Source organism: Ceratotherium simum, chromosome 1, assembly GCF_057802395.1.
Source record: "Ceratotherium simum simum isolate JZ-2026a chromosome 1, ASM5780239v1, whole genome shotgun sequence".
Classification (NCBI taxonomy): Eukaryota; Metazoa; Chordata; class Mammalia; order Perissodactyla; family Rhinocerotidae; genus Ceratotherium; species Ceratotherium simum.
In genome coordinates, this window is record NC_141900.1 from 11,280,182 (window position 1) to 11,307,868 (window position 27,687).

At 41.4% G+C, this 27,687-nt stretch overlaps 1 protein-coding gene across 3 annotated transcripts in view; it reads left to right on the plus strand.

Annotated features, from left to right (window-relative positions):
• The first annotated feature begins 15,357 nt into the window (after positions 1–15,357).
• The window catches only part of LANCL2 (LanC like glutathione S-transferase 2), a 76,980-nt gene continuing 64,650 nt past the window's right edge, over positions 15,358–27,687 (plus strand). The window contains exon 1 of one of the 3 annotated variants that reach the window (XM_087434073.1): positions 15,358–16,265. In XM_087434073.1, the coding sequence (XP_087290199.1) occupies positions 16,062–16,265 (204 nt within the window). In that variant the 5' untranslated portion in view covers positions 15,358–16,061. The remainder of the gene's footprint in view (positions 16,266–27,687) is intronic. The other 2 variants (XM_087434049.1, XM_004438374.3) reach the window with 2 other exon arrangements.

Sequence of the window (27,687 nt, forward strand, 5' to 3'; positions counted from 1 at the left end):
TGATGGTTTCCTTTGCTGTGCAGAAGCTTTTTAGTTTGATGTAGTCCCATTTGTTTATTTTTTCTATTGTTTCTCTTGCCCGGTCAGATGTGGTGTTTGAAAAGATGTTGCTAAGACCAATGTCGAAGAGCGTACTGCCTATGTTTTCTTCTAGAAGTTTCATAGTTTCAGGTCTTACATTCAAGTCTTTAATACATTTGGAGTTAATTTTTTTGTGTATGGTGTAAGGTAAGGGTCTACTTTCATTTTTTTGCATGTGGCTATCCAGTTTTCCCAACACCATTTGTTGAAGAGACTTTCTTTTCCCCATTGTATGTTCTTGGCTCTTTTGTCAAAGATTAGCTGTCCATAGATGTGTGGGTTTATTTCTGGGCTTTCGATTCTATTCCATTGATCTGTGTGTCTGTTTTTGTGCCAGTACCACCATTCCACTTTTTGATTCAATGAATTTAACTATTTTACTTAAGTCCTTAACCCATTTTTTAATCTGGTTATTCATTCTCTAGCTATTGAATTGTAGAGCTTCCTTGTATATTTTGGAGATTAACCCCTTATCAGATATATGGTTTGCAGTTATTTTCTCCCATTCCATAGGTTTCCTTTTCACTCTGGTGATGGTTTCCTTTGCTGTGTGGAAGCTTTTTAGTTTGATGTCATCCCACTTGTTTATTTTTGTTTTTGGTGTCATATTCATGAAATCATTGCCAAGATCAATGCCATTAAGCTTTTTCCCCATATTCTCTCTTAGGGGTTTTACAGTTTGGGGTCTTATCTTTAAGTCTTTAATCCATTTTGAGTTGATTTTTGTGTTTGGTGTAAGGTAAAGGTCCAATATCGTTCTTTTGCATGTGGATATCCAGTTTTCCCATCACCATTTCTTGAAGAGAAATTGTATATTCTGGTATCCTTGTTGAAGACCTATCGACCGGACATATTGACTGTGTCAGTGTCACTGGGGTACACATGATATTCCTCCTTCTCCATTAACATTATTTCCTGAAATTGGGGAAGGCATACCCTAGGGTGTTTAGGGCCTGGGGCAAATAACATTCTGAAGGGCTACTATTTACACAAACAATTTGAATCACCCCAAGTCAGTGTATCAGCCCTACTCTTGTGGTCTAATCATTTTCCAGGCCATTTTCCTAGAACTGAAGTCTAGCCACGGGGACCCTAGGAAAACCCCAGAGTTTCAAGTCCTGGAGCTCCTGGGGCATCTGGTTTTTACCCTGCAGGGGGCAAGTGCTCTGAAGAGAAGAAGTGGAAATGGGCCTTATGTGTCCTGGCAGAGTTTGGGGTGCCTCCTCCAGCTGGCACTGCCAGACTTCACCTGGCATGGGAAATATGCCATCTGTCTTTATCCTTCTCTCTGTCTTCCTCTGGTCACCATAATAAGTCTCGTGGGGGCTATATCAGAGCACACTTGAGTCATGCCATGCAATGCCCACTCCTGAAGCCGCCTTTTTGGCCAAAAACCTATAATAAATCTGTGTCCCAACATGGATCCCAAGTGTCTTGAGGCTGTCTGCCGCACACAGGGCAGATTGGAACAGTCCTTTCTCCCACTTACATTGTTGGAGGGTTGGATCATAGCACTCTGCTTTCTAGATTGGCTGTCCCTCAATTGCTTTTTTTAACAGCTTTATTGAGATATAATTCACATACCATATAATTCATTCAATCAAATTATATGATTCAATGGTTTTTAGTATATCACAGAGTTGTGCATCTATCACCACAATTTTAGAAAATTTTCATCACCACAAAAAGAAACCCCGTACCTCCTAATCCTCACTTTCCATTCCACTCTCCCTTCAGCCCCAGGCAACCACTAATCTATTTTCTGTCTTTATAGATTAGCCTGTTCTGGGGGTTCATATAAATGGAATTGGACAATATGTAGAGTAGGAGGGGGATCTTTCCATGTCATTGTCTGCCTAGGAAGTCAGGTAGTTAACTAGTTAGCCAACTCTTTCTTTATGAGTGGGGGGGCCGTCCCAAATGAAGTCCAGCTTGCATCAGGAGGGGACTATTTCTTTGCATGGAGAAGGGCTAAGGAAATAATTAGCTAGATGGAGGCAGAGCAGCCATCTGAGTAGAGAAGATATCTTAGAGTACTTGTCACCAAGAAATACTGTATTTTGTCCCGGAAAGATCTTACCTCTGCAACTGCTCTGTGTACCAGGTAGGGCAGACCCCTCTAGTTTATGAATAAGGTCACATGAATGGTAATAATTCATATTTCACTGGCTCATTACCTGCAAACGTCCCCCCTCCCAAATATTTATGGGAGTCTTCATGGCATGTTCATGAATAAGTCTGCTGCCCCCAGGCACTGCCTCTACTTTGCGGTGCACCACACTATCTCTGCCACCCTGACTAGCTGTGCCTGGTCTGCAGTAAGGAAGAGGAAAGGTACAGCCATGGGTGGAGCCCAACCTTGCTTCAATATGATGACTTTCTCTTTTCCTATGAACCTTCATGTGTTAAGATGGGGACGAGCTCCATCCCCACATTGTTCTCCGAATTACACTGTGTCTGAAAACAACTGAGGCTTTGTTCCTGGCTAGATGGCTGTTCCTGGCTCTCAGAGGGTAAAGAGAAGGTAAACTCCTTGCAAATAGACTGTTTTGGGGGGCTGTCTGCAAGTCCCCAGAGCTTCTCAGAGATGGCTGAACCCCAGCAGTGAGAACTCTGCTGTACTTTGAATTTCCTGTCTGAGTAAATCTTTATGTCTCGTATTTTGGGGCACTCAAGAACTTGTCTTGAGAGCTTGCTGCTCTCAATCTGGCCTTTCTCCTGAGGCCAGGTGAAGGAAAGACAGCAGAGGATGCTGTGCTGTGTACACAGACACACCGAGAAGTAAGATAGCGACGTCACCACAACATCTGTCTAAGTCTTCTGAAGGAAGTCCAATTACCAGCATTTCATCACAGCATAGTGTTTTAGGTTCAGCTCCTCATCGCTCTTAGGTCCTGAGCTCATGCTCCACGGAGGCTGCATGAGGTGTGGGGCCCAGGATGAGTCCTACAGAGCCTGTGCTCCAACCTCAGGGATGCCTCCTGCTCCTTTGTAACCTTTCCTGTGATCTAAGCAACTTCTGCATTCTTTTTGCCTTCTTATCTATCTGTTTGTCTAGAGCAAGTCAAATCCTCCCACTGATTCCTACAGAGATCTAGAAATCAGCTGAAGATATTGTGGGCAGTCATGATAGATTTTTTTCCTGTGTAGAAAAAGAGTATGGGAGATTATGAAATTGCCTGTTTTGACTCAGAGACTTTCAAGGACAACTAGACTCTTCTCTGCTAAGAGCCAATTAAGTGGTCCCCATCACAAGTCTTATGAGAGCAATGGCCTTGTCATCAGCAACCAGGTGCAGTGCCACAGGGAATGGGGCCTGAGAGCTGCCCCGGGAACAAGAGCATAATAAGATGCTCTCCCATCTGCCATCACTTCTTCCTGGGAATGCTTACAGAACACAACTTGGTTAAAATCTAAAATGCTTCTGGTTTCTACAACCATCACATAAGCCCTAGCATCCAGTTTACACTCTAAATTTTGGCACAAGCATTAAATCTATTGAAGCATCCATAACCGGACACAAAATTTGGGTCAGGATCTCTGAACTTTCCTTTTACGTGTTTGAATAGATGCCTAGCCTTTCTTTGATTGTCACTTACCATCATAAATTGAGTCCTACAAAGTGAGAAATTATACAAATGACATCAAAATACAAGAGCTGTCCAGGGAGACCTAGTAAAAAAGACAACAGGAAGTATAAGCAGGTGGGTTGGTGCTCTTTGTAGGTACACTTTGCACTATTCGTCTATATACTGGACTGCTTTGAATTTTCCATATCTCTAAAATGAAATATTCCTGATGGAATAGCTTTCTAAAGGCAGTGGTTCTCAAATTTTTGGTCTCAGAATCCCTTTACACTCTTAAAAATTATTGATGACCCCAAAGAATTTTTGTATGGGCAATATCTATCAATATGTATAAAATTAGAAATTAAAAATGAAAAATTTAAGGACCAGCCTGGTGGCATAGAGGTTAAGTTCACACATTCCACTTTGGTGGCCCAGGATTCGCAGGTTTGGATACTGGGCGTGGACCTACTCACCGCTCATCAAGCCATGCTGAGGTGGCGTCCCACATAGAAGAGCTACAACTCTACAACTATGGCACATGACTATGTACTGGGGCTTTGGGGAAAAAAAGAAAAAGAGGAAGATTGGCAACAGATGTTAGTGTAGGGCCAATATTCCTTGAAAAATAATAAATACATTAATTAATTAATAATTTATAAAAAATTGGATTATCATTTTAAAATGAAAAATTTTAAATATTTGTTAATCTGTCACCATATTAACATAAATTACATTCTACGTGTTAACATATTTTTGTGAAAGATAACTATTTTCAAAACCAAAATAATATGTTTGAGAAAGGTGACATTGGTTTATATTTTTGCAAATCTCTTTACACTTGGCTAATAAAAGACAGCTGAACTCTCTCATCTGGTTCTCTATTTAATCTGCTATGACATCATGTATCATGTTGCCTCTGGAAAATCCTACTGTACACTCATGAGAAAGCAGTAGAGAAAAAGGCAAATAATGCATTTGTACTCCTTGTACTCAGTATCCTGTGCACACGCCTTGCAAGCAATGGGTCTGACCTCCAGATTACCATTGCTGCTGGGACAGCTACAATTGGTTATCGAGCTTACAAAAGATTTTATGTTCAAGATCATTGCAGCAAATCTACAGTAAACCTTCACATGCAGGAAGACAACCCCAATATGTACTGCCATTGTTGGAGGTCCAAAAAGTTCCCATTCTGTGATGGATTTCACACAAAACACAACAAAGAGATGAGGCAACATGGGACCTCTGATCATTAAGAGAAAAGAAATTTAAATAGACAGTTTTGATGCTGCAAACCTATGTCATGATGTTACCTGATTGTTTAACTAGAATGACTACTACCTCTGCCTAATGTACCTCCTCTGGGTTCTGGATGTGGTATATTGCAAACTACAGCTTTCATAGTCACAGCATTTGCCTTACCTGTTGAATCATCATGGTGCACATTTGTTTAAATAAACAAAACAATGAAAAAGGGGAAACCAACCTCATGGCCTGGGGGTTATTTTGGTCTTGTAAGGATCTGTTTGTTTATATTTAAAATAATGACATTATAATATAGCTGTATGTTTAAGTTAAAGTATTAAATTGTTCTCAAAATTAAAAAAAAAAGAAAAACAGTTTTGGCCTCACAGCCGCCCTGAAGGATCCCTGATCACACTTTGCCAACTGCTGGCTTAAGGGATCAAATTTGTCTTAAATCAGGGCTGTGTAGCATATGTAGTGTCTGTATATGGCTTGCAGCTGGAAGGAACCATCTATGTATCAACAGAGAAAGAGAGTGAAGCAAACCTCTCCTCTGTACCCCTAGGCTAGCCTGTTTCTTTCCCAACAGGCCAACAGCATGGACCCTGATGGATGGACAAAGTGTAGGGCAATCTCAGAAGGGAATTGCAGTGTAAGATGAAGTGAGTTTGGTGGTCTGCCTATTGGAACTTCCCCTTGTACCACTCAAAGGAAAGTCCATCATAATGGAGGCCTGGCAGCTCTGGCTAACACAGATGGGACTAGAGGACTCCCTCAGTAGCTGAGGAACATGGGCAAATGTTAAAGCCTGTCAGATGACACACATATGAAGAATAGGTTTAATAAAAAGAGAAGTATTTAATAAATCAAAAACTAAACAAAACCTCAGGCCTTCATGAGTTCCCAAGAGATACTCCTCCACCTGACTCCCTTGCCCACATGCATGCCACCTGTAAGTTTCTCAGTCTGCAGCCCTACTCATGCTCTTAGGAAAACCTGCCTTCTACAGGAGAAGTCTCACTCCCTGGGCCCTTCCAGAGTTTCCAACCTTGAGTGGTGCCCTAGGTTTCAGCCAGGTGAATGCAGATGAACCCCTCTCCCAGTTAGATTCCTTTGATAAAAAGGAGATGTGGTTACCAGAGGGGAAGGGGGTGGGAGGAGGGCAAAAGGGGAAAAGGGGCACATGTACAGTGACAGATGGCAACTAGACTTTTGGTGAACTCGATGCTGTCTATACAGAAGTTGAAATATAATGATGTACACCTGAAATTTACATAACATTATAAACCAATGTGACCTCAATAAAATTAATTAACTAATTAAAAAAAAAAAGAAAGGTGAGGTCAATTGCCAAATGTCCTCACCACTCCTAGGGATTTGTTTTGGATGGAGATATATTTAATCCATTTACTGTCCCCTCTCACTTGCATAGAATGAGTAGAGAAGGATGCCCTATCTAAGAATTTGGTTTGTCCTAAAGTAAATAGAAATCTTTAATTTTGAGACACTGGCCAAGTCTTTGTACTCCTAAAGAGTGGCCACCAGAGGAAGACAGTCCTGAGATTTGAAAGGGCAGCAGAATGGATTCCCATGCCTTCTACATTAAAAAGCCTCCTAGAGACAGAAGGGTGAAGAAAGGACAACTGTCACTTCTGTGCAAAACAGTGTAAGTGAAATCTTCACCGAGGGCAGGGGAACTGCAGACCCAACAGCATTTAGGAAAACACGCCAATTCCTTAAATGGGGTTTAGATTTTTTAGACTTTGAAAATATTGGTTGTTCTTATGACAACTTTGTGTACTTGCCAACAGTTGTCCACAGGTATCCACCAGATTTTAAGAAGAATGATAAAAACTATCTTCACCTCACACCAGGGGTAGAGAGAGATCAAAGGTCACCAGGCTTAACACAGCAAAGCCAGCAGTGGATGTTTCTGCCTCACCTGCCTGTAGTGTCAGAGTCTAAATAACTCAGGCTTTGTGGGAACATGTGCTGTGGGTTATTTTGTCTAGTGAAGTCCCTGAGGTGGGAGAGGGATGGCTCTTAAGGCAGGTGAGCATCAGTAGTTAAGGGATTGAATTTCCTACACTGTGAAGGCATGGAAATTTGGAAGCAGTGAGGAAATTTCCTTCACTGAGAGTGGGAGAAAGATGACCACCTGGGGACCTGAGGATGAAGCAGGAAGTGGAGCATGCCCTCAAGGGATGCTGCTGTATCAGGCATCCTGTTAAAACTGTTCTGTTTCCTCGAACTCTGAGGATAGTTATGCTGAATAACTCCTTTAACGTTATGTTACCACACAAAAGGGCATTATCTGCTCACTGTGAGGTAAAAGCCAATCATCAAGAGGCAAGATGGTGGCAGAGAAAGGGCATTTTATTACAGCTTGCTAGCAAGGGGGAAGATGGCTGACTAATGTCTGAAAGAACCATCTTCAGGGGGGCACAGAATCTTGAAGTAGTTATATAGGCCAGTGGGTTACAGGGGTGGGGGTTAGGAATGTTGACCCTCTGGTGTTACAGATTGCAGTGGCCACACCAGATAGACTCTCTGCCTAGGGGTCATCACATTCCTAAGGAACTCAAAAGAACAAAGTTATCATCTTATCACAGCTGGGAGGTACATGCACAAGCAGGGGTCATAAAATCTACAGAGCAGTTAGATCTCCTGGAGGGTGCATATCCAGCTGGGTTAGTTAGTCAGAGCTCATTCAAAGTTACAATAGGGCTTCTTTTCTACAATATGGTTTCCCTCGTGGCAACCTTGTTTTGAGCCAGTATCAATTTCTCCCTTTTGTTTTTCATTCCTCAATCTTGAGGGACATCTTGCTGATCCAGGGCATAGCTGGTTCCATCTCATTGAACCAGTCTCTTAGTAAGATGGTGATGCAGGTGGTCTCCCAAAGTTAGGCTTATATTGTGTAAGCAAATAACCAGGTATTTGATAAGAAGCATTTCTAGAGAGACAAAATAAAAACAAGGTTAATGGTGGGAGCAAATTATAAATCCAGGGGGCAGCCCAGGGGGCAGCCAGTTAAAAGATTTCTAGATGTCAGAGTCGAAACATCTTTTGCAGTTTGAAATGTCTTGATGATGTCATCCAGTATTCAGGTATCTTTCTGAGTGGCTTACACAGCAACAGACATGAACCTCTCTTATGTTTACATCAAGTCCACCAGCTTCATTTTGCAAGGCTTCAGGAAAAAGGGCAGATTCATTTCTCAATGATTGCAAATGAAAATGATGGAAAAAATTGAAAATGTTAGTTTGGAGATTTGTAGCCAGATATTTCAGGAGATTAGAAGAATTCAGGATCCAGTCCAGTTAACAGATATAAACAAAAACCTCAAAGACAATTAACAGAACTAGAATCTAATATCCATGAAAGAGTACCATAGTTTCTACTGAAACATAATTTTTCTCTCTAAAATTACTCTCATTTTTTATAAAAGATAGCCAAATTAAGACTAACTTGTTTGCAAAATATCTAGTTTCAATAAAATTTGATTCAGTTATTTACATAAGTGCAGCAAGAATAGCCATTGATCATATGGGGCTCTTTTAAATCTGCTTTGCTGGAACTTTTTATAAGGAATCTCAGATTAACCTTTAAAGGCCTCTTGAGGCCAGGAAAGCCAAGCCAAAGATTTGTCATCAGATTTCACCTGCAATACTTTAGATTTGGGTGAATTCCTCTCTTCTCTTGAGGTTTCCCAAAATACTGAGTTTCCTTGAAGCTGCTAGATAAGTGACATTATTTATTTACCCAGTATGGTTGCTGGGAACCCTGTAAACAAGGTACCAGGCCAATATTTCCAAGTGGCTTTATTCCAGAAAGTCAACCTTTATTCCTAAAAAGCTGTCTTGTCAAATCTGTGTCTCTACGTTTCTCTCAAATATGACATTCCAGTCAAAGCCTTGGTAATATAACCAATGTTTCCAATTGTGTCCTGTTATAAGGATAACAGATTCTTATTGAACTTACGCAAATAACTATATTGTCATGAAATAAGAATATTCACTTATTAAGAGTTTCCAAATTCTGGAGGGATCAGGTATGGAGAAAAAATAAATGTTTCAGTTCTGCTTAAAAAGGTATAATTTACCCAATTGCTATAAGTGATAGTTAGCTTGAGAGAAAAAAGATTCCTTAAATTGGGAAAAAACGAAAACATTAAAATGTCAGCAATATCTCAAACAAAAGGTCATAAAAATTATAATCATCTTCATCAGCTCATTCAGTCCCATATAATCAACTCTTGATCTTAACCTTCAGTTTCATGAGGTCATCAGTTTCTCTGTTAGAGTTCTGTAATTTCTTACCCAGTTCAGTTTTACAATCTGAAAGTTTATCAGAAACCTGTATTCTAGAGTGTCAGAGTCCTTTCCATGAATCTCTCTGAAGATGAAACATATTTGCAAAAGCATCAGAGTAAAACAACAACTGTCTGTAAATGACAAGACTTAAAAATGACAATTGACAAAGAAACTTGGTTATTTCTGTGACATATAACACTTTAAGGTAATAACTAGAATTATGACCAATAACCAGGACAGATCATATTTCTAGGAATGTTGTATAATTTTTAAAACACTTATATCAATAACATTTACTCATGTAATACCATAGGTCTCTTTGAAACAATGCTTAGTTATCCATTCAATCAAAGTGACAACAGAAAGAGTCAAAGGCAAACAGAGAGTTAAAACAGTCAAAAAAAAAATCTTAATAGAGACCTCAATCTTTTTGAACATAGGAAATTATTTTAACAAAACATAGATTTTTTATCTTTTTAGGTAGACTTATTCAAAGGTAAAGAAAAACCTTTTATAACCTCTTTATCAAGAGCATATTAAAAGTCCAGGAAAATTACTCTTTTAAGAAAAAGAAAACCAAATTCTAACTTTTGTACCAATTTACTTTGGATATTAAAATGTATTCATTTAATCAAATTTAAACTAAACTTGGCCAACTTGACCATGCACAAAATTCTTGCTTAGGGTTCCTCTTCCACAAACCTTCTACAACTTTCTTTTTACATTCAGAATTTGTCCCAAGTTTTTTTTCTCTTTTTTCTTTCCTAGTATTTTAGGACAAATTTATCTTTTTTTTTTTTTTTAACAAAACAAAGTCTCTATTCTTTATATCTTCTCTACTGAAAACATACATCTTACTTTCCTTGAATAAAAAGATGTTTTCCTTATAAATTTTTAGTAGACTTTTTAAGCCTTATAGACCTTAGTGAAAACTAAAAATAAGCAATTATGAACTATTTTTTACATTAGCATTCTGTGGCTTGGCAAATTCATAAATACTTTTTTATAATTTCTAGAAACATGCTACTTCATAGCACAATCTTTAATAAAATACAAGACATATCTACTAATAGATTCAAACATCTTTTAGTTTCATTGTAATAAGAAGCCAAAAGTAGATAAACCAGATTTAATAATTAACATCTAATATTCTATCTTATTTGGAAATGTTCTAGATACTCAATGAATTTTTATCATTCAGTTTAACGAAACTTCAATGATTAAAGTTACCAAAGAGATTTTGGAAGTTATTTTAAGTACTCATGTAATAAACTATAATTATTGTTAAAAGTTTACCTATAAACTCTTATCTCACTTATATCTAGACCATTTGTTTGTAACGATCATTTAGATTACTCACAAAAACTTCATGTGACACTAAAGCAGTTAGCCATCATCTTAAGTTGTTTTAAGTACATATATTGTAACACATAATCATTGTTAAAAAGTTTCCCCCAAAACTTTAACACTTTTTACATTTATTCAGTTTACCTGTTTCCAATATTTACTCAGATTGCTTACAAAACTTCATGACACATTAGACAAAATTAGCCATCATTTTAAGTTACTATTTTTGCTAACCAGCTTTGTGGTAGAGATAACATCAGGTTATTTGACCAATAAACGTAGAATAAAGGCAGCATGTCTGCATCATAGCCAATGCTGATAACTCTGAGGACATGTCTACTTTAATCAAACCAACAATCTTAAATAAGCTTTCAGTTACCAAAGACTAATTTATATCATGTTAACTTGAAAGACAGTTGGGTTAGTTTCTATTACATTTATATAAGCACTTACTTTAAGCCAATAGAATAGAGCTTTTGAGAAATTATACCATTTGGAGGTAAAGTATCACATATATAACATACATACAGACACACATATACAGAGACTGTACAGCTATTGTTTTAAAATTATTGTCATGAATCAGGTACAAGGTTCCCTAGTTAGGTATCCAAATTTTGTTTTAAGCTTTTACTAATATTTGTGGAGAAGACACTCAAGATGCTAGATTTTTGGCAAGGGTGCTCTTACAGTTGTTTTTCTTTCTTTTTCCTTTTATTTTCCTTCAGTTTTAGGAATTGGCAATGAGCTAAATAACAGTTCCCAGAGGCAAGGCCATAATCCTTTTTGAGATAAAGTTACTGGGTGGAATCTGAACTGCCTCTAGAGCTGCATTTCCAGTCTTGCAAGGATGTTTTTTTTTAAGCACAATTGCTCTTAATTTCTCAGAAATTGGGTTGTAACTTAAATGACATTATAGGTTGATCTGTCTGTCCAACTACATCACAAAGGCTCAGAGAAACCACTTAAGTTTTCTCCAAGATGGAGTTTCTGGGGCATATTTGCCTTATCAGTTTTTAACGTCCCAATATCTAGAAGCATTTATGGCTTAACTATGGATACAAGAGGCGTCCCTAAAAGAGAGTGCAAAGAAGCAGCCCTCACAAGACCCAGAAAGTTTGCTCCCCAAAATAGCCCAAGAAAGCAAAGGCTTCTGCTGCATAGACAGTACTGCACTAACAAACAACAAAGATTGAGACGACATAGGCCCCTGATGGACGAGGACCCCTCATGACCAAAGAGGTCACAAAGCCAATCTCACAAGACATAGCACTAGACAAAAAGAAAAAAAAACCCTCCTCTTATATGCACATTAACAGCTTTAGCTATGCTTTGGGTCTCTTGGAGACAGACTAATACCTAGTGGGAAGGTGCCGCAGGGTTGGGGATTGTATGCTTTACAGAGTACCTCATCATTGCAAGGACATTTTCTTGAGGTTGGCAGTGGGGGGAGCTGTCGTCACCTACCCCATTCCCATGACCAAGTTATGCTATCAAGGGAGACTTTTTGAGGTGGCGATCACCCTAATGGCTCTCAACTGCTCAACTGGTGCCCCCCAGTATTGTGGCTCTTTTAGCTTCAAAGATGCCCTTAGCAACAACTTCCACCTTATGTGCATACTCCACAGGCGGGCCTATGGCAAAATCTACTGTGGGCCTGCCCAGACAACAGGCTTATGCATCTTGCTCTATGGTTTTTCCTTTTTATGACAAATGACACAAAAAAACAGAGACAAGCAAAAATAGCGGCTGTCTCTGGGAGGAGAAGGATCAATAAACCAATGAGCACACAGTAGCTCGTACTCCTTACTTGTAGCTGACAGTCTCCCAATTCATGAGAATGCAGCCTAAGGGGCTATGGTGGTGATTGAATTAGCATTTCCATTGTTTCAGAATTTAGACATCATTGGTCAAATGTATATTTATGCTGCAGCTAGAATCAGATCGTGAAAATTTCAAGCATCCCTGAAATCAAGAGCCTTACAATGAAGGCCCAGCCAAGGCTTTCTTCAAATAGCCTATGTAATTCCCCTGAGGCTAATGGCAGTTTGGTAGGACCCTTAGCCACAAACAGGAGCGCAACCCAGATTTCTGTCTGACTATCCCTGACCGCAAAATGGGGTACAACCATATTTTGTCCCACCATATTTTGGGACACCCCTCCCCAACCTGACAATTATCAAGCCAAGCCCTCAGGACACAAAACAAGCTTGGTAAGATTCTGCTGTTCTCTATAAACATTTATAGCTTCTGCAAACTGTCGGTGAAAAGTGGAACCCTTGACTCCTTAAAGATTAAAGATTTTTCCTTGTTCCTTGGTTTAGAGGCTCAAGGAGCCCAAAATGGCCACTGTAATTTTAAATCATCCCGGGTTATCTTGCCAGTTGTTTACAGTTATCTCCATTTCAGGGGGCTTTCCTTTTCCCAAGGTGGCCACAAGGAACAAGGTCTTTCTAGGGAAAGGTGTTTAGGTTCTGATAGTGTGCTTGTGCGGACAGGTCCCCTAAGAATAACCAAGGGGTCTGTTCTTTCCCTTATGTGTTCTGGCACCCACAAAGTTTGGGTGAGTTGAGCCCCGGACAAGCTGCCGCTGTCGATTGCCTCACCATGAACAATGAGGGCCAAGTAAAATATGCTCCTCAGGTGGGGTCCCTATGACGCCATTGCACATCATGAGCAGATGCCCTGACACCTCTGTAAAGTCCCCAGTTACCTGGGAACGTCTCGAAGGACCAGAGGGAACAGTGCCTCTTTTCTTCAGTGTCAGAAGACCCTCATAAGATTAATCTAAAAGGCAGTTTGTTATGGTCACCAAGGAACTCCATCCCCAAACAGCCCATTTTAACAAATAAAACAGTCAGACATAGATACACGTGAAAAGACACGGAAATTCAATACTCTGGGACTCTAACCCAGAGCTCGGGACTCTAACCCAATCCTTTGAGTGCCCCAGCAGCTGTAACCCTTTTATATTATCTCCCACAATCCTAGCCTTGGGACTTTAACCCAGCACCAAATCTCATCAGTGGAGCCTCTAACCCACTGTCCTGATGAGATATTAGACAATTAGGCACAGGCACATTTCAACGAGGTCACTCACCCAAAAGGCATCTGACCTTGGAACTCTTTACAGACACAGACACAGACAAACCAGACACCAGTCAACTGGTTTCTAGATTCTGGGTGAAGTCTTATTCCTCTTCCCACTCTGGCTGGGCACCCTATTAACCAGACAGTCCCCCTTCTCAAAGAGGGGACCCCAGATGGAGAGGAAGGAAAGTTCTAGGTGGCGCACCTCCAAGGTGACTTACCCTACTCCAAATGTGAGCCTGTCAACCCACCAGAAGTAACTGTTTCTCTTTCCACCATAGGGAGCATTAGGAGGCAGCCAGCATCAGCACAGGAGAGCAGGAAGAGCAGATCCCTGAGACAAACCCGGCCTCAGCAGCTGCTAGGGACTTACCCAATAGGTCACCCGTTTGAGGTCAAGTGGCCATGAGCAGGACTTAAAGTCCTGGCAGAGTTGCCAGATTTCTGTTACTGCAAAAGGGCACCATCTGCTCGCCATGAGACGAAAGCCAATTGTCAAGAGCCAAGATGGTAGCAGAGAGAGAGCATTTTATTGTAGTTTGCTATGAAGGGGGAAGATGGCCAACTAATTTCTGAAAGAACCATCTTAAGGGGGCACAGAATCTTGAAGCAGTTATATAGACCAGTGGGTTACAGGGGAGGGGGTTAGGAATGTTGACCCTTTGGTGCTACTGATTGGGAGTGGCCATACCAGCTAGACTCTCTGTCCAGGGGTCATCTCATTCCTAAGGAACTCAAAAGAACAAAGTTATCATCTTATTGCAGCTGGGAGGTACATTCGCAAGCAGGGTCATAAAATCTACAGAGCAGTTAGATCTCCTGGAGGGTGCATATCCAGCTGGGTTAGTTTGTCAGAGGTCTTTGAAAGTTACAATTGGGCTTCTTTTCTACAATTTGGCTTCCCTTAGTCAAACCTTGTGTTGAGCCACTATCAGTTTTCTCCTACACTGTAATTTCCCAGTAATTTCTCAGTAGGGGTGCAGTTGGGGAAGACCATAGGACAGGCAGGAGTGAGAAGCCAGACCAGAGGCAGGAGGGCTGCTCCCTTCCTGGCTATGTTGTGTTCCTTCATCATGCCCCTTCTTACATGACACTAATGTATACCTTGCTTGGTTCCAGGTAAGCATCCGTATCCCACTATAGTGTAACTCTTTTCCCCTTCTCACCTACTGACTTGGAATCCAGAGGGCAGAAACTACCTTTTGAATCTCCTAGTTTGTCATCACCTAGTACCATCTGGCACTCAACCAAAGTTTAAACGGAAAAAAACTGAAATAAGATATTTTCCTCAAGAAGTAGAAATCATTACATCTATTTGGATCCAAATAATTAAAGAAACAATAAGAACAAAGAGAACCAATAAAGACTGTTAAGTTACTCATACTGTGATTAGATAAATGCGAAGACTCACTTGTTTGTGTCCTTTTATCATACATGTTATGTTCCTGGGCAATTAAATTAATATTGGAAGAATCTTTCAGGTCAATTAAATATTTAGATGATTGAGTATGCTTTCACATTATCTCGTTACCAAAGATAGCAGTTTATTCAAAGTAAAGGAGCTGAAAAAAAAACATCAAAAGGAAAAAAAAAAAAAAAGGCCTGTGGCTCCTCCTTCAGAACCCTGCTCCCAACGGTGACGAATAGGAGAGACAGTTTCCCCCCCTCCCGACGGTAGACATCCTTGCAGTGTTTTAAGGCTGTTTTGAAATTCTTTTCTTCAGAAAAGACTTTTCCCCTTAATACCAAAGAGCTGCTGCTGTCCCAGCGGCTGAGGCCGAGGACTCGGCGGCACCACTCGGCCGGTGACCACGCAGACTGACGAAGGCGCGGCCGGGGACGCGCTCTCCAGAGTCTGCCAGCCGCGCACACCTTGATTGACAGCGGATTCTTCTCCACAGCTTTCCCCACGGAACCGTGCCCCGCGCGGTCGTTAGGTTTTCTCTAGAAAATCGCGGAAGGGGCTCGGCCAGCAGAGGGGCCGGGCCCGGCGACCGCGGGAGTGCGTCCAGAGCCGGTTCCGGCGCTGCTGTGCGCGCGACCGCGGACGGGCTCGGCGGACCGCTCCTGGGCCCGCGGGGAAGCGGTGGCGGCGAGGGGCGGCGCGGGGGCGTGAACGGGCTCTGGGCCCCCGAGCCCACAGAGGGCGAAGCCGAGAGCGCCCCGGAACCCCCTGCTCCTGCCTCGGGCTGGGCGGCGTCCTGGCGGGCGGGGGCCCCGCGTGGTGCGCACCCGCTGCGGCCAGAGGTGTCAGGCTCCCGCCGACGCCTCGCTTCGTAAAGAAAGCCCTTGCCCGTGCGCGCGGGGTCCCGGGAGAGGCGGCGGCGCAGCAGCTGGCGTGAACGCCGCGCAGGAGGTTTGTCCCCGCCCGCACGCCGTACCGCGGGCGCAGCGAGCAGGGCGCGCGGCCGCGATGGGCGAGACCATGTCGAAGAGACTGAAGCTGCCTCTGGGCGGGGAGGCAGACATGGAGGAGCGCGCCTTCGTCAACCCCTTCCCGGACTACGAGGCCGCCGCCTCCGCGGTGTTCCCCGCCGGAGCGCCGGAGGAGTCGGGTTGTGCGCACCCCCGGCCCACGGCTGATGAGCTCCGTCTCCCTTTTCACAAGGACGGGAAGGTGAGTAGGCCGCGCACGGTGGGGGGGCGCGGGCGGTGGTAGCGTCCACCGTCCGGCCCGGGGCGCCATGACGTCAGCATGCGCGCCGGGGCCGGGCCGCGGGGGGCGGGACGGCTGGAGTGGGCTCCTCTGCTCCTCGGGGGGTTGTCCGAGCGCTGCGCTCTCTGTTCCAGTGGCCTCGTTTCTGCGGGTGGGCGTCCCCGGCCCTCCTTCTCTGAAGCTCACCGCCCCGGAGATTTGTTCCTGGTGGATGGAGTGACCGGCGGTTGCTGGCGGGTGTTTGTACTGCGAGGGCCCTGAGCGTTCCTCGCAGCTAGAGGCGCAGACGTACTCACTGACGACCCGGGCATAGTTTTCCCGGGGCCGGTCTTCTCCTCAGGCCTGGCGCCTGCGCCCCTGCCCTGGGAGTTTATGGCACAGGAATGACAAAGCCTTGTTGATAAGCAGTGGCGTTCTCTTGTCTGTGTGCCCAGGGTTGGAAAGGCGGCATCTGAACAAACGTTAAGTTGGTAGGGAGAAGTGGAAGTAAAGGAGGACGTGAACATCCCCATAACTTTTCATGTTTGGCGAAACCGTACCTCCACCGGCTAGGTTATTACTTTTCCACTGATCTCAGTGTTCCGAGTTCCATTTCCCTCCCTGGCTCCCCGTGTATTGTGTTCGAGAAGGCATAAGTTCGTCAGAACTAAGAAGGCAATTTTGAAACAGTCATTGGTCTCAGTATGGAATCTTAGGCAAGTGTCTCCTCTAAACCTCTTTAAATGTGATTAAAAACTGGATCGCAATTCCTAACTCACAGGGATGACACTGATTGAATTAAAGTGTATACATTGCCTGACAAACTGCCTAATATGGTACCTAGTAGACCCCCAGTAAATGTCAGCCTCCCTCTTCCCCTTGAGAATTGAAGTCTTATGGTTTAGAATTCATATGTCAATATTGATTTTTCACTAGGTTTGTTCTGTTTTCACATATATTTGTCACTTAGTATTAACATTTTTTGTAATAAAGATAAATCTCTGGAAAGCATTAAAAAAATCCATCCTTCATACTTATTATCAGTTGCTATCTCAATACTCCTTAGAATAAGGAGGCTACTGCACAGTTTAGTGAAAGATAAGTGAAACAAACTTCTGACCACTAATGGAGTCTCTGTGAGAACAATAAAGATAAGGGAGCAGTTGAGTTTCATTTTCTACCCCAAAGAAGGAGAGAAAACACTGGTTCTGAACTTGCATGTTTTTCTTTTTACCCTTTTTATCTGGTAAACGTGATTTTGACCTCAACTATATACCAGATATTATGTAAAAGAAAATTAAACCACAAATAACTAATGGGGTTTGTGATGTCTGTATTCAATTAAACAATTAAAATAAGTGGGGCTGGGGACCCCTGCCAGTGGTTGTGATTAGTGGATATGCTGAAGGAAAGGGGAAATGGAAATTGTGGTGTTTTAAAACGTGAAAATCAGAGCATGTTAAAGGGAGACGGGTTGTGATTTTAAAAGTCGCAGAGAATGCTTCTTAGTTATCTAAAGTCATAAGATAAATGAATATTGAATTCCACTGGCTTCTGTATAGATACTTTATAATTGGCAGATTATTACATTTTTTAATTCTTATAATATTATATTAAAACATAATTAAGGGGACTGGCCCCATGGCGTAGTGGTTAAGTGCGCGCCCTCTGCTGCTGGCGGCCTGGGTTCGGATCCCAGGCGCGCACCGTTGCACCGTTTGTCAGGCCATGCTGTGACGGCGTCTTGTATGAAGTGGAGGAAGATGGGCACAGATGTTAGCCCAGGGCCAGTCTTTCTCAGCAAAAGAAGAGGAGAATTGGCAGATGTTAGCTCAGGGCTGATCTTCCTCACACACACACACGCACACAATATGTATATACACACACATAAATAATTAAGATAGAAGATATTCAGTTATCCATTTGTTTTGATAGACGTGAAGTTTCATGAAAATGAGGGTATTATGGGTTGAATTGTGTCTCCCAAAAAGATATGTTGAAGTCCTAACCACCTGAACTTCAGAATGTGACCTTATTTGGAAATAAGGTCATGGTAGATGTAATTAGTTCAGATAAGGTCATACTGGAGTAGGGTAGGCTCTTAATCCATTATAATTGGTATCCTTATAAGAAGAGAAGAGAGACAGAGATGCACAGGGAGAAAGAATATGGCCATGTGATGATGGAAGTAGGGAGTGGAATGATGCATCTTCAGGCCAGGGAATGCCAGGATTGCCAGTGTAGGGGAGGGAGACTGACTGTCCTCTACCCTCTCTGGGTCCTTCTGGCTGGGGTATGAGTTAAATTCATATGAGACAGAATAACAGCAGAAAATCAAACAAAGCTTTGTAACATGTATACATGGGAGAGACCCAGGAAAAACTGGGTAATTCAGCCATGATGGCCGAGGTGCCAGGTTAAATAGCACCTTCAGCTAAAGGCAACGGAGGATGTTAGGGATAGTGGTTTGGGACTTTAAAGGGTAGGAAGGCAATTTGCATGGAGATGGAAAAGCAAATGTTTGTTAGACAATTGTTTACTGGGCCAGCTATAGAGAATGTGGCCCAGGAGACAGAATTTCGATAAGATGGGCTTGTTGGTGCCTTTCTTATGACACCTATTTTACATAATACTATAGTTATCTCGTGGTATTAGTTCTTCCCTGGAACAGGCCTTCTATCTTAAATTCTTTTAGGCAGTTAGGGGAAAGGCCAAAGTTTTTTTTCAGTCTTTTGTTCTTAAAAATAATCAAGGCAAAGAGACACATTTTGGGGTGGCCAATTCTGATCCCCGACACCAGCAAACACTAGAAGGCAGAAGAGGCAAGGAAGGATTATCCCCTACAGGTTTCAGAGGGTGCATGGCCCTGCCCACACCTTGATTTTGGACTTATGGCCTCCAGAACTGTGAGACTATAAATTTCTGTTTTAAGCCACTCAGTTTCGGCACCCCGAGGAAACTAATATGGAGGGTAATTTATAAATCAGTAACTTAGGGGTGGAGGAGTAATTTTGTCTTGATGATGTGTGCTGTTGTCTAGAAAAGATTACGTAAAATCTACCAACACAATAACAGTTTATTACAAAGTATTCTTTAAGTCATTTACTGGATCTCATTTTAGGTTAGCTGTGTGTATATGTGTGGTGTAATCAGTCAGTCAAATTCACTTCCAGTTCTAAAATCAGCTCAAGTCTCCTCTGAATCATGTTTTCATAAGTAGGCTTTTGTAACCTTTTTGACAACATTGGTCCAAATATCATGAAAAGCAATGAACCAATCTAGTAGCAGTTTTTTTAATTATGGAAGGTATGTGAAGTAGACGCTGTTGGCTACTTAACTAACAGCCATTTCTTACCTTCCTTTTACTTGATTTTGTGGTGGCCATGGGCTTCAGGCAAAGTGAGCTCAGTTCTGGGGGCTGAAGCATGAGTAATCTAAGCCAGTGGTTCTTAATGCGCTTCTCTGACCAGCAGCATCAGCCTTATCTGGTGTAGCATCAGGATCCAATCAGACACTCAGTAATTTGATAGGGAGTTTAATATAAAGAGTTTTTACTAACCATAATGAGACTGCAGTAATGAGAGATTGCCTCATAAAAGGTAAAGCTAACTCCAAAGAATATGGGAATAGCAGATATAAGGAGCAGGCCACTCCTAGGGCTGAGAGGGCACTCAAGGAAGAGGACCTTGTTATTAGCTGTGTGTTGCTGTGCAGTAAATTATTCCAAAACTTAGTAACTTAATAAATGTTTATTATCTCACACAGTTTCTGGGGTCAGGAATCCAGTTGCAGGTTAGCTAAGTGGTTCTGGTCAGGGTCCCTCACAAGGCTGTAGTCAAGCTCTCAGCCAGGGCTGCCGTCATCTGAAGGCTCAGCTGGAGCTAGAGAATCTGCTTCCAAGCTCACTCACAGGGCTCTTGGCAGGCCTCTCTAGCTGTTGGTTAGAGTCTTCAGTTTCTTACCATGTGGGCCTTCCCACAGGCTGCCTACGACATGGCAGCTGGCTTCCCCTAGAATGAGTGATCAGAGAGAGAGCGTGTGCTATAGCACTCAGGATGGAAGTGGTGCTCGTTTATAACGTATTCTCAGAGGGGACGTGCCGTCGCCTTTGCCATAATCTGTTCATTAGAAGCAAGACAATCATTCCAGCCCGCACTCAAAGGGAGGGATTGCACAGGAGCATAAGTACCAGGAGGTTTGGAGCCCTGTAGCCGGGGCTGAGATCTCCATTTTGTTGGGGAGGGCATGACCATAGCTTACTGGCTGGCAGAGAACTTGTGGTGATGCTCCACCAGTGGAACTTGCTGGAGATGCACCATCTATAACCATGTTATAGTAAGTGAGAATATTTAAAGGATGTCATGGGGGCACAAGAGAAGAAAGAAGAGCGATTAATTCTGCCCATTGGCCTGAAGAGTAACAGAATATGCTGCCCCAGAATATGCCACTTTGATGTAAGAATTATTTTGAACTGATTATTTTTGAGAAACTGCAGACACAAGAGAATCTCGGAAGACAGAGTAGAAGTTACTCTTTTGTAAGAGACATTTACATTTATAAAGGAAGTCTCCATTTGTAAGTGTGTCCCTGTCTACCAGGAAAAAGATAGCTCTAAATCTCCAGAAACTCTTATCGATGGAGAAGGCGTGGACTTAAATCTACTTAACAGCCATAAAACTGTGCTTTCCCTGGTAGCCTCCCATAACTGGCCTCTCTCGCCTCCTAACATCTTTCCTTTGTCTTTAGCTGAAGATCGTATTTAAGGTGGTGGCTTGGGCCATTTTGGGAAGTTACTCAGTTTTTCTGGGTATCTTCCATGTATACAGGAGGTATACATGTTATTAAACTTCTTTTTGTTTTGCTCTTGTTAATCTGTCTTTTATTATCCGGGCGGGCGGGATGGGGGTGGTTAGGAGGGGTCTCAGCCAAGAATTTAGAAGAGTAAAGGGGAAAATTATTTTTCTTCCTACAGAGGCATCAGGGAAGGTTTTTCAGATAACATGACATTTATATGGCCCTTTAAGGATTAAGTGGTGTTAAAAGGTAAACTGGGCATATTAAAAAATTAAGAGTTTATTTAAGCACAAATTGATTCAAATCAGGCAGCACCAGACTGGAAGTGGTTAGAAGCATGCTGCAGGAGCCAGGGGAGTGACTTATATGCAGTAAAGGTGGATGCAAAGTAAGGAAGTGGTTGGCTGCAGCTTAAAGCTTAGTTGGCTGTTTGTGATGGGTTGTCCTCAGTTGTTTTGATTTCACAACTTGGAGGCATTTGCAGGCTGAGATTTTGGTTTGCTTACACAGGCTGCCATGACATGAGAGCCGCCTCCGTCTAATGGCCTCTTTGTATAATTTATTTAACCATGGGATTTGCCAGGATAAGGGAGAGAACTGATGAGCAAGGACTTAAGAGATACTACATTAAGAGAAAGGCAAGGAGTAAAATATGACTGGAGAAGAGGGAGCCTTGAATAACATTGGATGGTAACAAGGCTGAAAAGGTAGAGTGGAGCCAATTCTGAAGGACTCAGTGGGTCCTAAGGATTTGAAAACTTTTTCCATGTAAAAATGAAAATAAAGAAAACCTTTACTTGGTCTCTGTAATTTCACATGATCTTGAACTGAGGAAAGGTTTATTTTGTAATTCTTTGTTTAATTTTCCATATTTTTATTTAAAAATGTATTCTTTTTCACTTCAAACTTTGCTTAACATCATAATATATCATGAAAACAGAAGGAAATCAGCACTTCTCAATTGCCCAGAGAAATAGAATTCTTTTTTATTCATTCAAAATGAACTAAAGTGGGGGTGAGGGAGAGAATATGCTTTACAACTTTTCTCCTCAAAATGAGATTTGTGGATCAAAAACATCAGCATTTCCTGAAATCTTGTTAGAAATGCATATTCCACTCTAGAGCTAATGAACCAGGATCTGCATTTAATAAGATCCCCAGGCCGGAGGATTCATATGCCCATTACATTGGAGGGGCACTGCTTACAGCTTTGTTGAATTTTTTTTTAACATAAATTTAACGTCTAGCCAATTTTCAATTCCTGATATGGAAAGATTGACATAGAAGGGTAATGGGAAGATTATGGAGGGGAGACTACAAAATATTATAAATTAACATTTCCCATTTGTTGGAAATAAACTGTGGAGTATAGAGCAGTTAAGAACTTGGACAGATCTGTTTGACTCCTACTTTTCTGTCACCTGTTATCTATAGACTTTGGGCAAGTTATTTAACTCCATTGAGCCTTGGTTTTCTCCCATTTCGAATGGGTAATAATAGTACCTACCTCACAGGTTATGACAATTAAATTAGTTAATACATGTAAACACTTAGAACAATGCCCATTAACATAGTCTAATAGCATTTACCTCATCAACTTGTAGTAAAGGGTAAAATTGAAAAGCTAATTGAAGTTCTTAATATGATATAGTTGTAATATAATATATTGGTTAAAGGCTTATAATAATGTAGTTGTAATCTAGCCCCTTCTTCATTAGGTTATTATGGTGGTTGAGTTAATACAGTTAAAGCACTCAAAATGCTACCACCCAAAGGGGTGTTGTCTGCCCCCGACAAGGCATGTCAATAGTCAAGAGACAAGGAGGTAGGAGAGAAAGGACTTTTTATTACTAGCAAGAGGGAAGATGGCGAACTCATGTCTGAAAGAACCATCCTCCAGAACAAAGACTACAGGCCAGTTATATAGGAGGCTGGTCTCTGGATGGGGAGGCATCTGGTCTCAGGGTGAGGCATCCATCTGATCTCCGGGTGGAGGCAGGCCTCTAGTCTCAGGGGGCATCAATCTGGTCTTAGTTCCTGACAGTCTTTGGTTTTACTGGATGTGCATCAGAGACCAGAGCAACACCCTATACCCTGATCTTTCAGTTGTCCTTGATGATGGCTCTCAGCATAGACTCTGCCCAGGGTCATCACATTCCTAAGGAACTCAAGAGAACAAAGTTATCGATTTATAGCAGCTGGGAGGGGCCATAAAATCCACAGAGCATATCTGGGCTAATCAGAGGTCATTCAAAGTTGCAGCATGGTTTCTTTTCTACGGTATGGCTTCCGTTATGTCAATCTTGTGTTGAACTGGTATCAAAAACAGTGCTTAATACTGTTAGTAACTTGTTACATATAGTTACTAATACATAGGTAAGAGTTCAGTTAATGATAGGTGTTAACATTGTTCTATATCCTATTTTTTATTATTATAGTATAAAATGTGATAATGAAAAATTTCTTAAAAGTTTATTTTTTCAGTGGAATATAGAAAAAATATTGTGTACTCTTTACTTTTTCCTTCTTAGAGAAATGCTTATTCTTGTCCCTTTTCTTTCTGAGTAAAATATAATCAGAGGTACAGTATTCATGTGTATGTTCTCAGATTGTTAACAGTTCCCAGATTTCTAAATCCCATACCATGTACTTTGCTCACTCTCATCATCTCTGAAATGGAGATACTAACATGCCTGCTGATGGTGATGAGGATGGAAAAGGAATGACAAAACCACTTGGAGATGTGGGTGTTGGCCAGTCAGCTAAACTCAGCCCACAATTCTGTCAGCTCATTCTGTTCACATTTGGGCCTTAGCAAAATTGAAAATCATCATATATCATGATATGGATCTTCAGATTCACATGCTTATGCTTGAAACCTCAAAAAGGAGCTCTTAAGGTTTAATCCATGATTACCTAGGGCGTACTGTAACTCATTAGTGTTTCTCTTCCTCACTTAACTTTACTCTTTGAGAACAGGAATGTCTTCCTGTATATGCTTGAATTATTGTGATTACTATTTTTAAATATGCCTGCACTTAATACCAGGCTAGGAACATAGTAGGAAATGTTGACGCAAATAATCCATAAACAATCTATAAATCAAAGTTGGGGTGAGTTTATTATGAGCCAACCCTGAGGACCCTATAGCCCGAGAGAGTCCTTTCACAAAGGAAGGGAATACTCCCAAGAAGTAGAGTGTACAGAGTGGTTATATACTGTCCAAGAGCATGTATCACATATGATTGGAATGTCCCTTTTACAACAGTCACGGGATTCTTTGCCAGCACAGCAATTCAGTGAACACAGCAGGTCAGTGGTCACAAGGTAGGTGGTCACAAGGTGAGCGCAGCAGGTCAGCAATCAATCCTTGGTTTAGGGAGAGATTCTTATCCTTAAGGAAATGCCGATGTGGGGAAGTTACATCCTTATCTTTAAGGGCACCGTTCTTGTCTTTGGGTCATAGTAAATACTTAAAGCAGATACACAGTGCATGCTCAACAGGCCACATCAGGCCCTTTTGGAAAAATCAAGGCCAGGCCAAATTAGTTTTAACCCAAATGGCTTCCTCATATACTCCAATATGTCGTATTGCTTGTCATTTATTTATCAATACCCAGTGAATGTTGAATGAATGAGTAAATGTATTGAAGTAAAAATCTTTTATTGTTTTACCAGAATCATTTTTACCTGTTATTTAATAACGTTATTTTATTTTTAAAAATTTCTATTCTGGGAGCTTGCCCTGTGGCCGAGTGGTTAAAGTTTCACACACTCCACTCCACTTGGTGGCCTGGGTTCACAGGTTCAGATCATGGGCGCAGACCTACATGACTCGGCACTCATGCTATGGTGGCGTCCCACATACAAAATAGAGGAAGATTGGCACAGATGTTAGCTCAGGGTGAATCTTCCTCAGCCAAAAAAAAAAAAAAAAAGTTTCTATTCTGTATCTAGAATGTTATGTTGGTCCCTAGACAATAGTCTAAGCTAATATAAGACAGGGACTGTGTAGTGCATTTTATGGGGGTCCCGGGTAAGGAGTGTACTCTGTAGGGCGGCTAGCAGCCTGCTAGGGCTAGAGCAGATTTTGAGCAAGTTTTGCTTGAATAGAATTGAATATAACAAACTGAGTTTCCTTTTCAGAAAATGCTTCTCTCTTCTGTAGATTTTAGCTAACAACATGCAGCAATTGTTTAATCAAAATGAAACCTCACTTTTCCCTGAGAGCTTTCTGTAAATAAATATAATTTGACCACAAAGTCCCACTCTTCCTGTGGACTCCTTATCATTTCTTTAACTAGAATTATGTATGCTTTGAGCCTTGTGATCAGTGAACTAATATGCGCTCACTTAGCACTTATCCTTGGTTCTTTGTTGCATTATAAACTTCCTTGTGGTTATGATTTATATCCTGTAGAGAGTATGCACAGCAGATTATCAATTGATTTTTATGATGCAAAATAGATACATCAAAATTGGACAGATGTATGTGTTCAGGATATGTAATCTAGAATATTTTATGTTACATTACTGAGTTTGAAATAAGAAAACAGAAACAGACCTGATTATGTAAATACATGCCTGTTTTTAAAAGAATGAACTATTTCAAACATCTAAGCAAACAGCATATCGTTGACACAGATTCAGTTTAGGTAAGGACCCTTCCTCTGTTTATTGAAAATACTACTAGTGAAGGTTGATGTTCCACCTCCATCTAATTCTTTACTGTCAAAAGATACAGCTTTTTTTTTTTTCCTTTTCTCCTTTAGTAATTCACTTTGAGGTAATGATTGGGGTACTTTTGCTTATTCATTTTTGTGTGCAAATGGAGCCTTAGAAAATCAACCCCACCCCCTTCATATGTGTAAACCATCACAGAGCATCTTACAAGAGATCATTAGCCTAGGAGTTCTGAGATTATGAAATGCACTTTTGTCAACCCATACCCTCGAAGAAAAAGGTTTGTTAACTAACACCTTCCCTAAGAAAGAATTACTTACTGATGTATATACATTTGTGTATATACTGGTGTGTATGCTTTCTGTGTATCATCGCATACACAAAATGTGGGTCAAAAAGCTGTTTTTATTATCTTTAAAATTTAGACAAGTCATTGTTAGCTTCATTTTCTTCATCTATGACATGGGGATGATAATGTTTTAGGATTATCCAGATTAAATTAGATGAAGTGTTTCAGGTACCTACATATATGAGGAGTGTAAGTAGATGATTTTATTCGTAAGCTCTCCTGGTGCGTTTAAAGTATTATTCACACTCAGAAGGTTGACTCATGCATAACTGTTCGAAACTTACCTTTAGTTTTTAGGAGTTATTTATATGTGCATGTTAAAACACCTATTTTGAGACTTTCCACTCTCTTCTATTTGAAGTTAAGATTATAATTTTTTTAAAGTTAGTCTTTTTTAAGATTTCTGTATTTTTATATTTTCTAGTTGTATTTCCTCAAACACAAGTTTTCATCAAAAAATACAGAAAAACAATAAGTATTTTAGAAAGAGAATGATTGTGTATTTCTTACTTTTCAGATAGGACTACTTGTTCCTTCAGGAAATACCATGCCTTTCACCTAAATGCCTTTTTTATATCCTCTGTACCTCAGCATAGAATGCCTTCCCCTCTGCTTTTCACATGGCAAACTCCTAGTCCTTTTAGAAGACTCAGGTTAGACACTACTTTGTCCGTGAAGCTTTCTCAGAGTTGTCCAGGAGACTTTGCTACTTGCCCACTCCCAAGCTATTTGAAGGGCTAAATAAGAAAGTTGTGTTAGTTTTCTATTGCTACCATAAAAAATTACCACAAATTTAGTGAGTTAAAACTGCACCTATTTATTTTCTCACAGTTATGTAAGTCAGAAGTCTGGGTAGAGTGTGGCTCCTCTGGTTCAGCTGCTTTGAGTTTCACAAAGCCAAAATCAGTGTGTCAGCAGGACTCTGGGGATGAAACCGTTTTCAGTCTTCAGCTTGTCAGCTGAATTCAGTGTGGTTGTAGCGCTGTGGTCCCTATTGCCTTGCCGCTGTCTGCCAGGGGTGTTCTTTGCTCCTCGATGCTGCCTGATTCTTTCTCATGCTTTCCATGTGGCCCCTCCAGCAATAGCAGGTCGGGTCTCGCTCACACTTCAGATCTCTCTGACTTCAACTTCTGCCACCCTCTTATTCCAGTCAGAGGAAGTTCTCTGCTTTTAAGGGCTCATGTGATTAGATTGGCCCCACTTGGATAATCCAGGGTAATCTCCCTATTTTAAAGTCTGTAGCCTGTCTCAGGTTCCGGGGATTAGGATGTGGACATCTTTAGGGGCTGTTCTGCCTACCATAAAAGTCCTTAGCATGTTGGTTAAAAGCTTGGAGTCTGGAGCTGGCTGCTAGGGTTCAGACTTCAATTCTACCACTTACTGTTTGTATCACTTTTGGCAAGTTACTTTACCTCTCTCCCTGTGCCTCATATTTGTCATCTGTAAAATGGGGATAATAATTGTCCTTATGCCATGGGGTTGTCATGATGACAGTGACAACGATTGATGGAAGGGCACTAACAGACTTAGAGGATGCGCATTCCTTTAATGGAATTTAGGACACAGCATCCTACACAC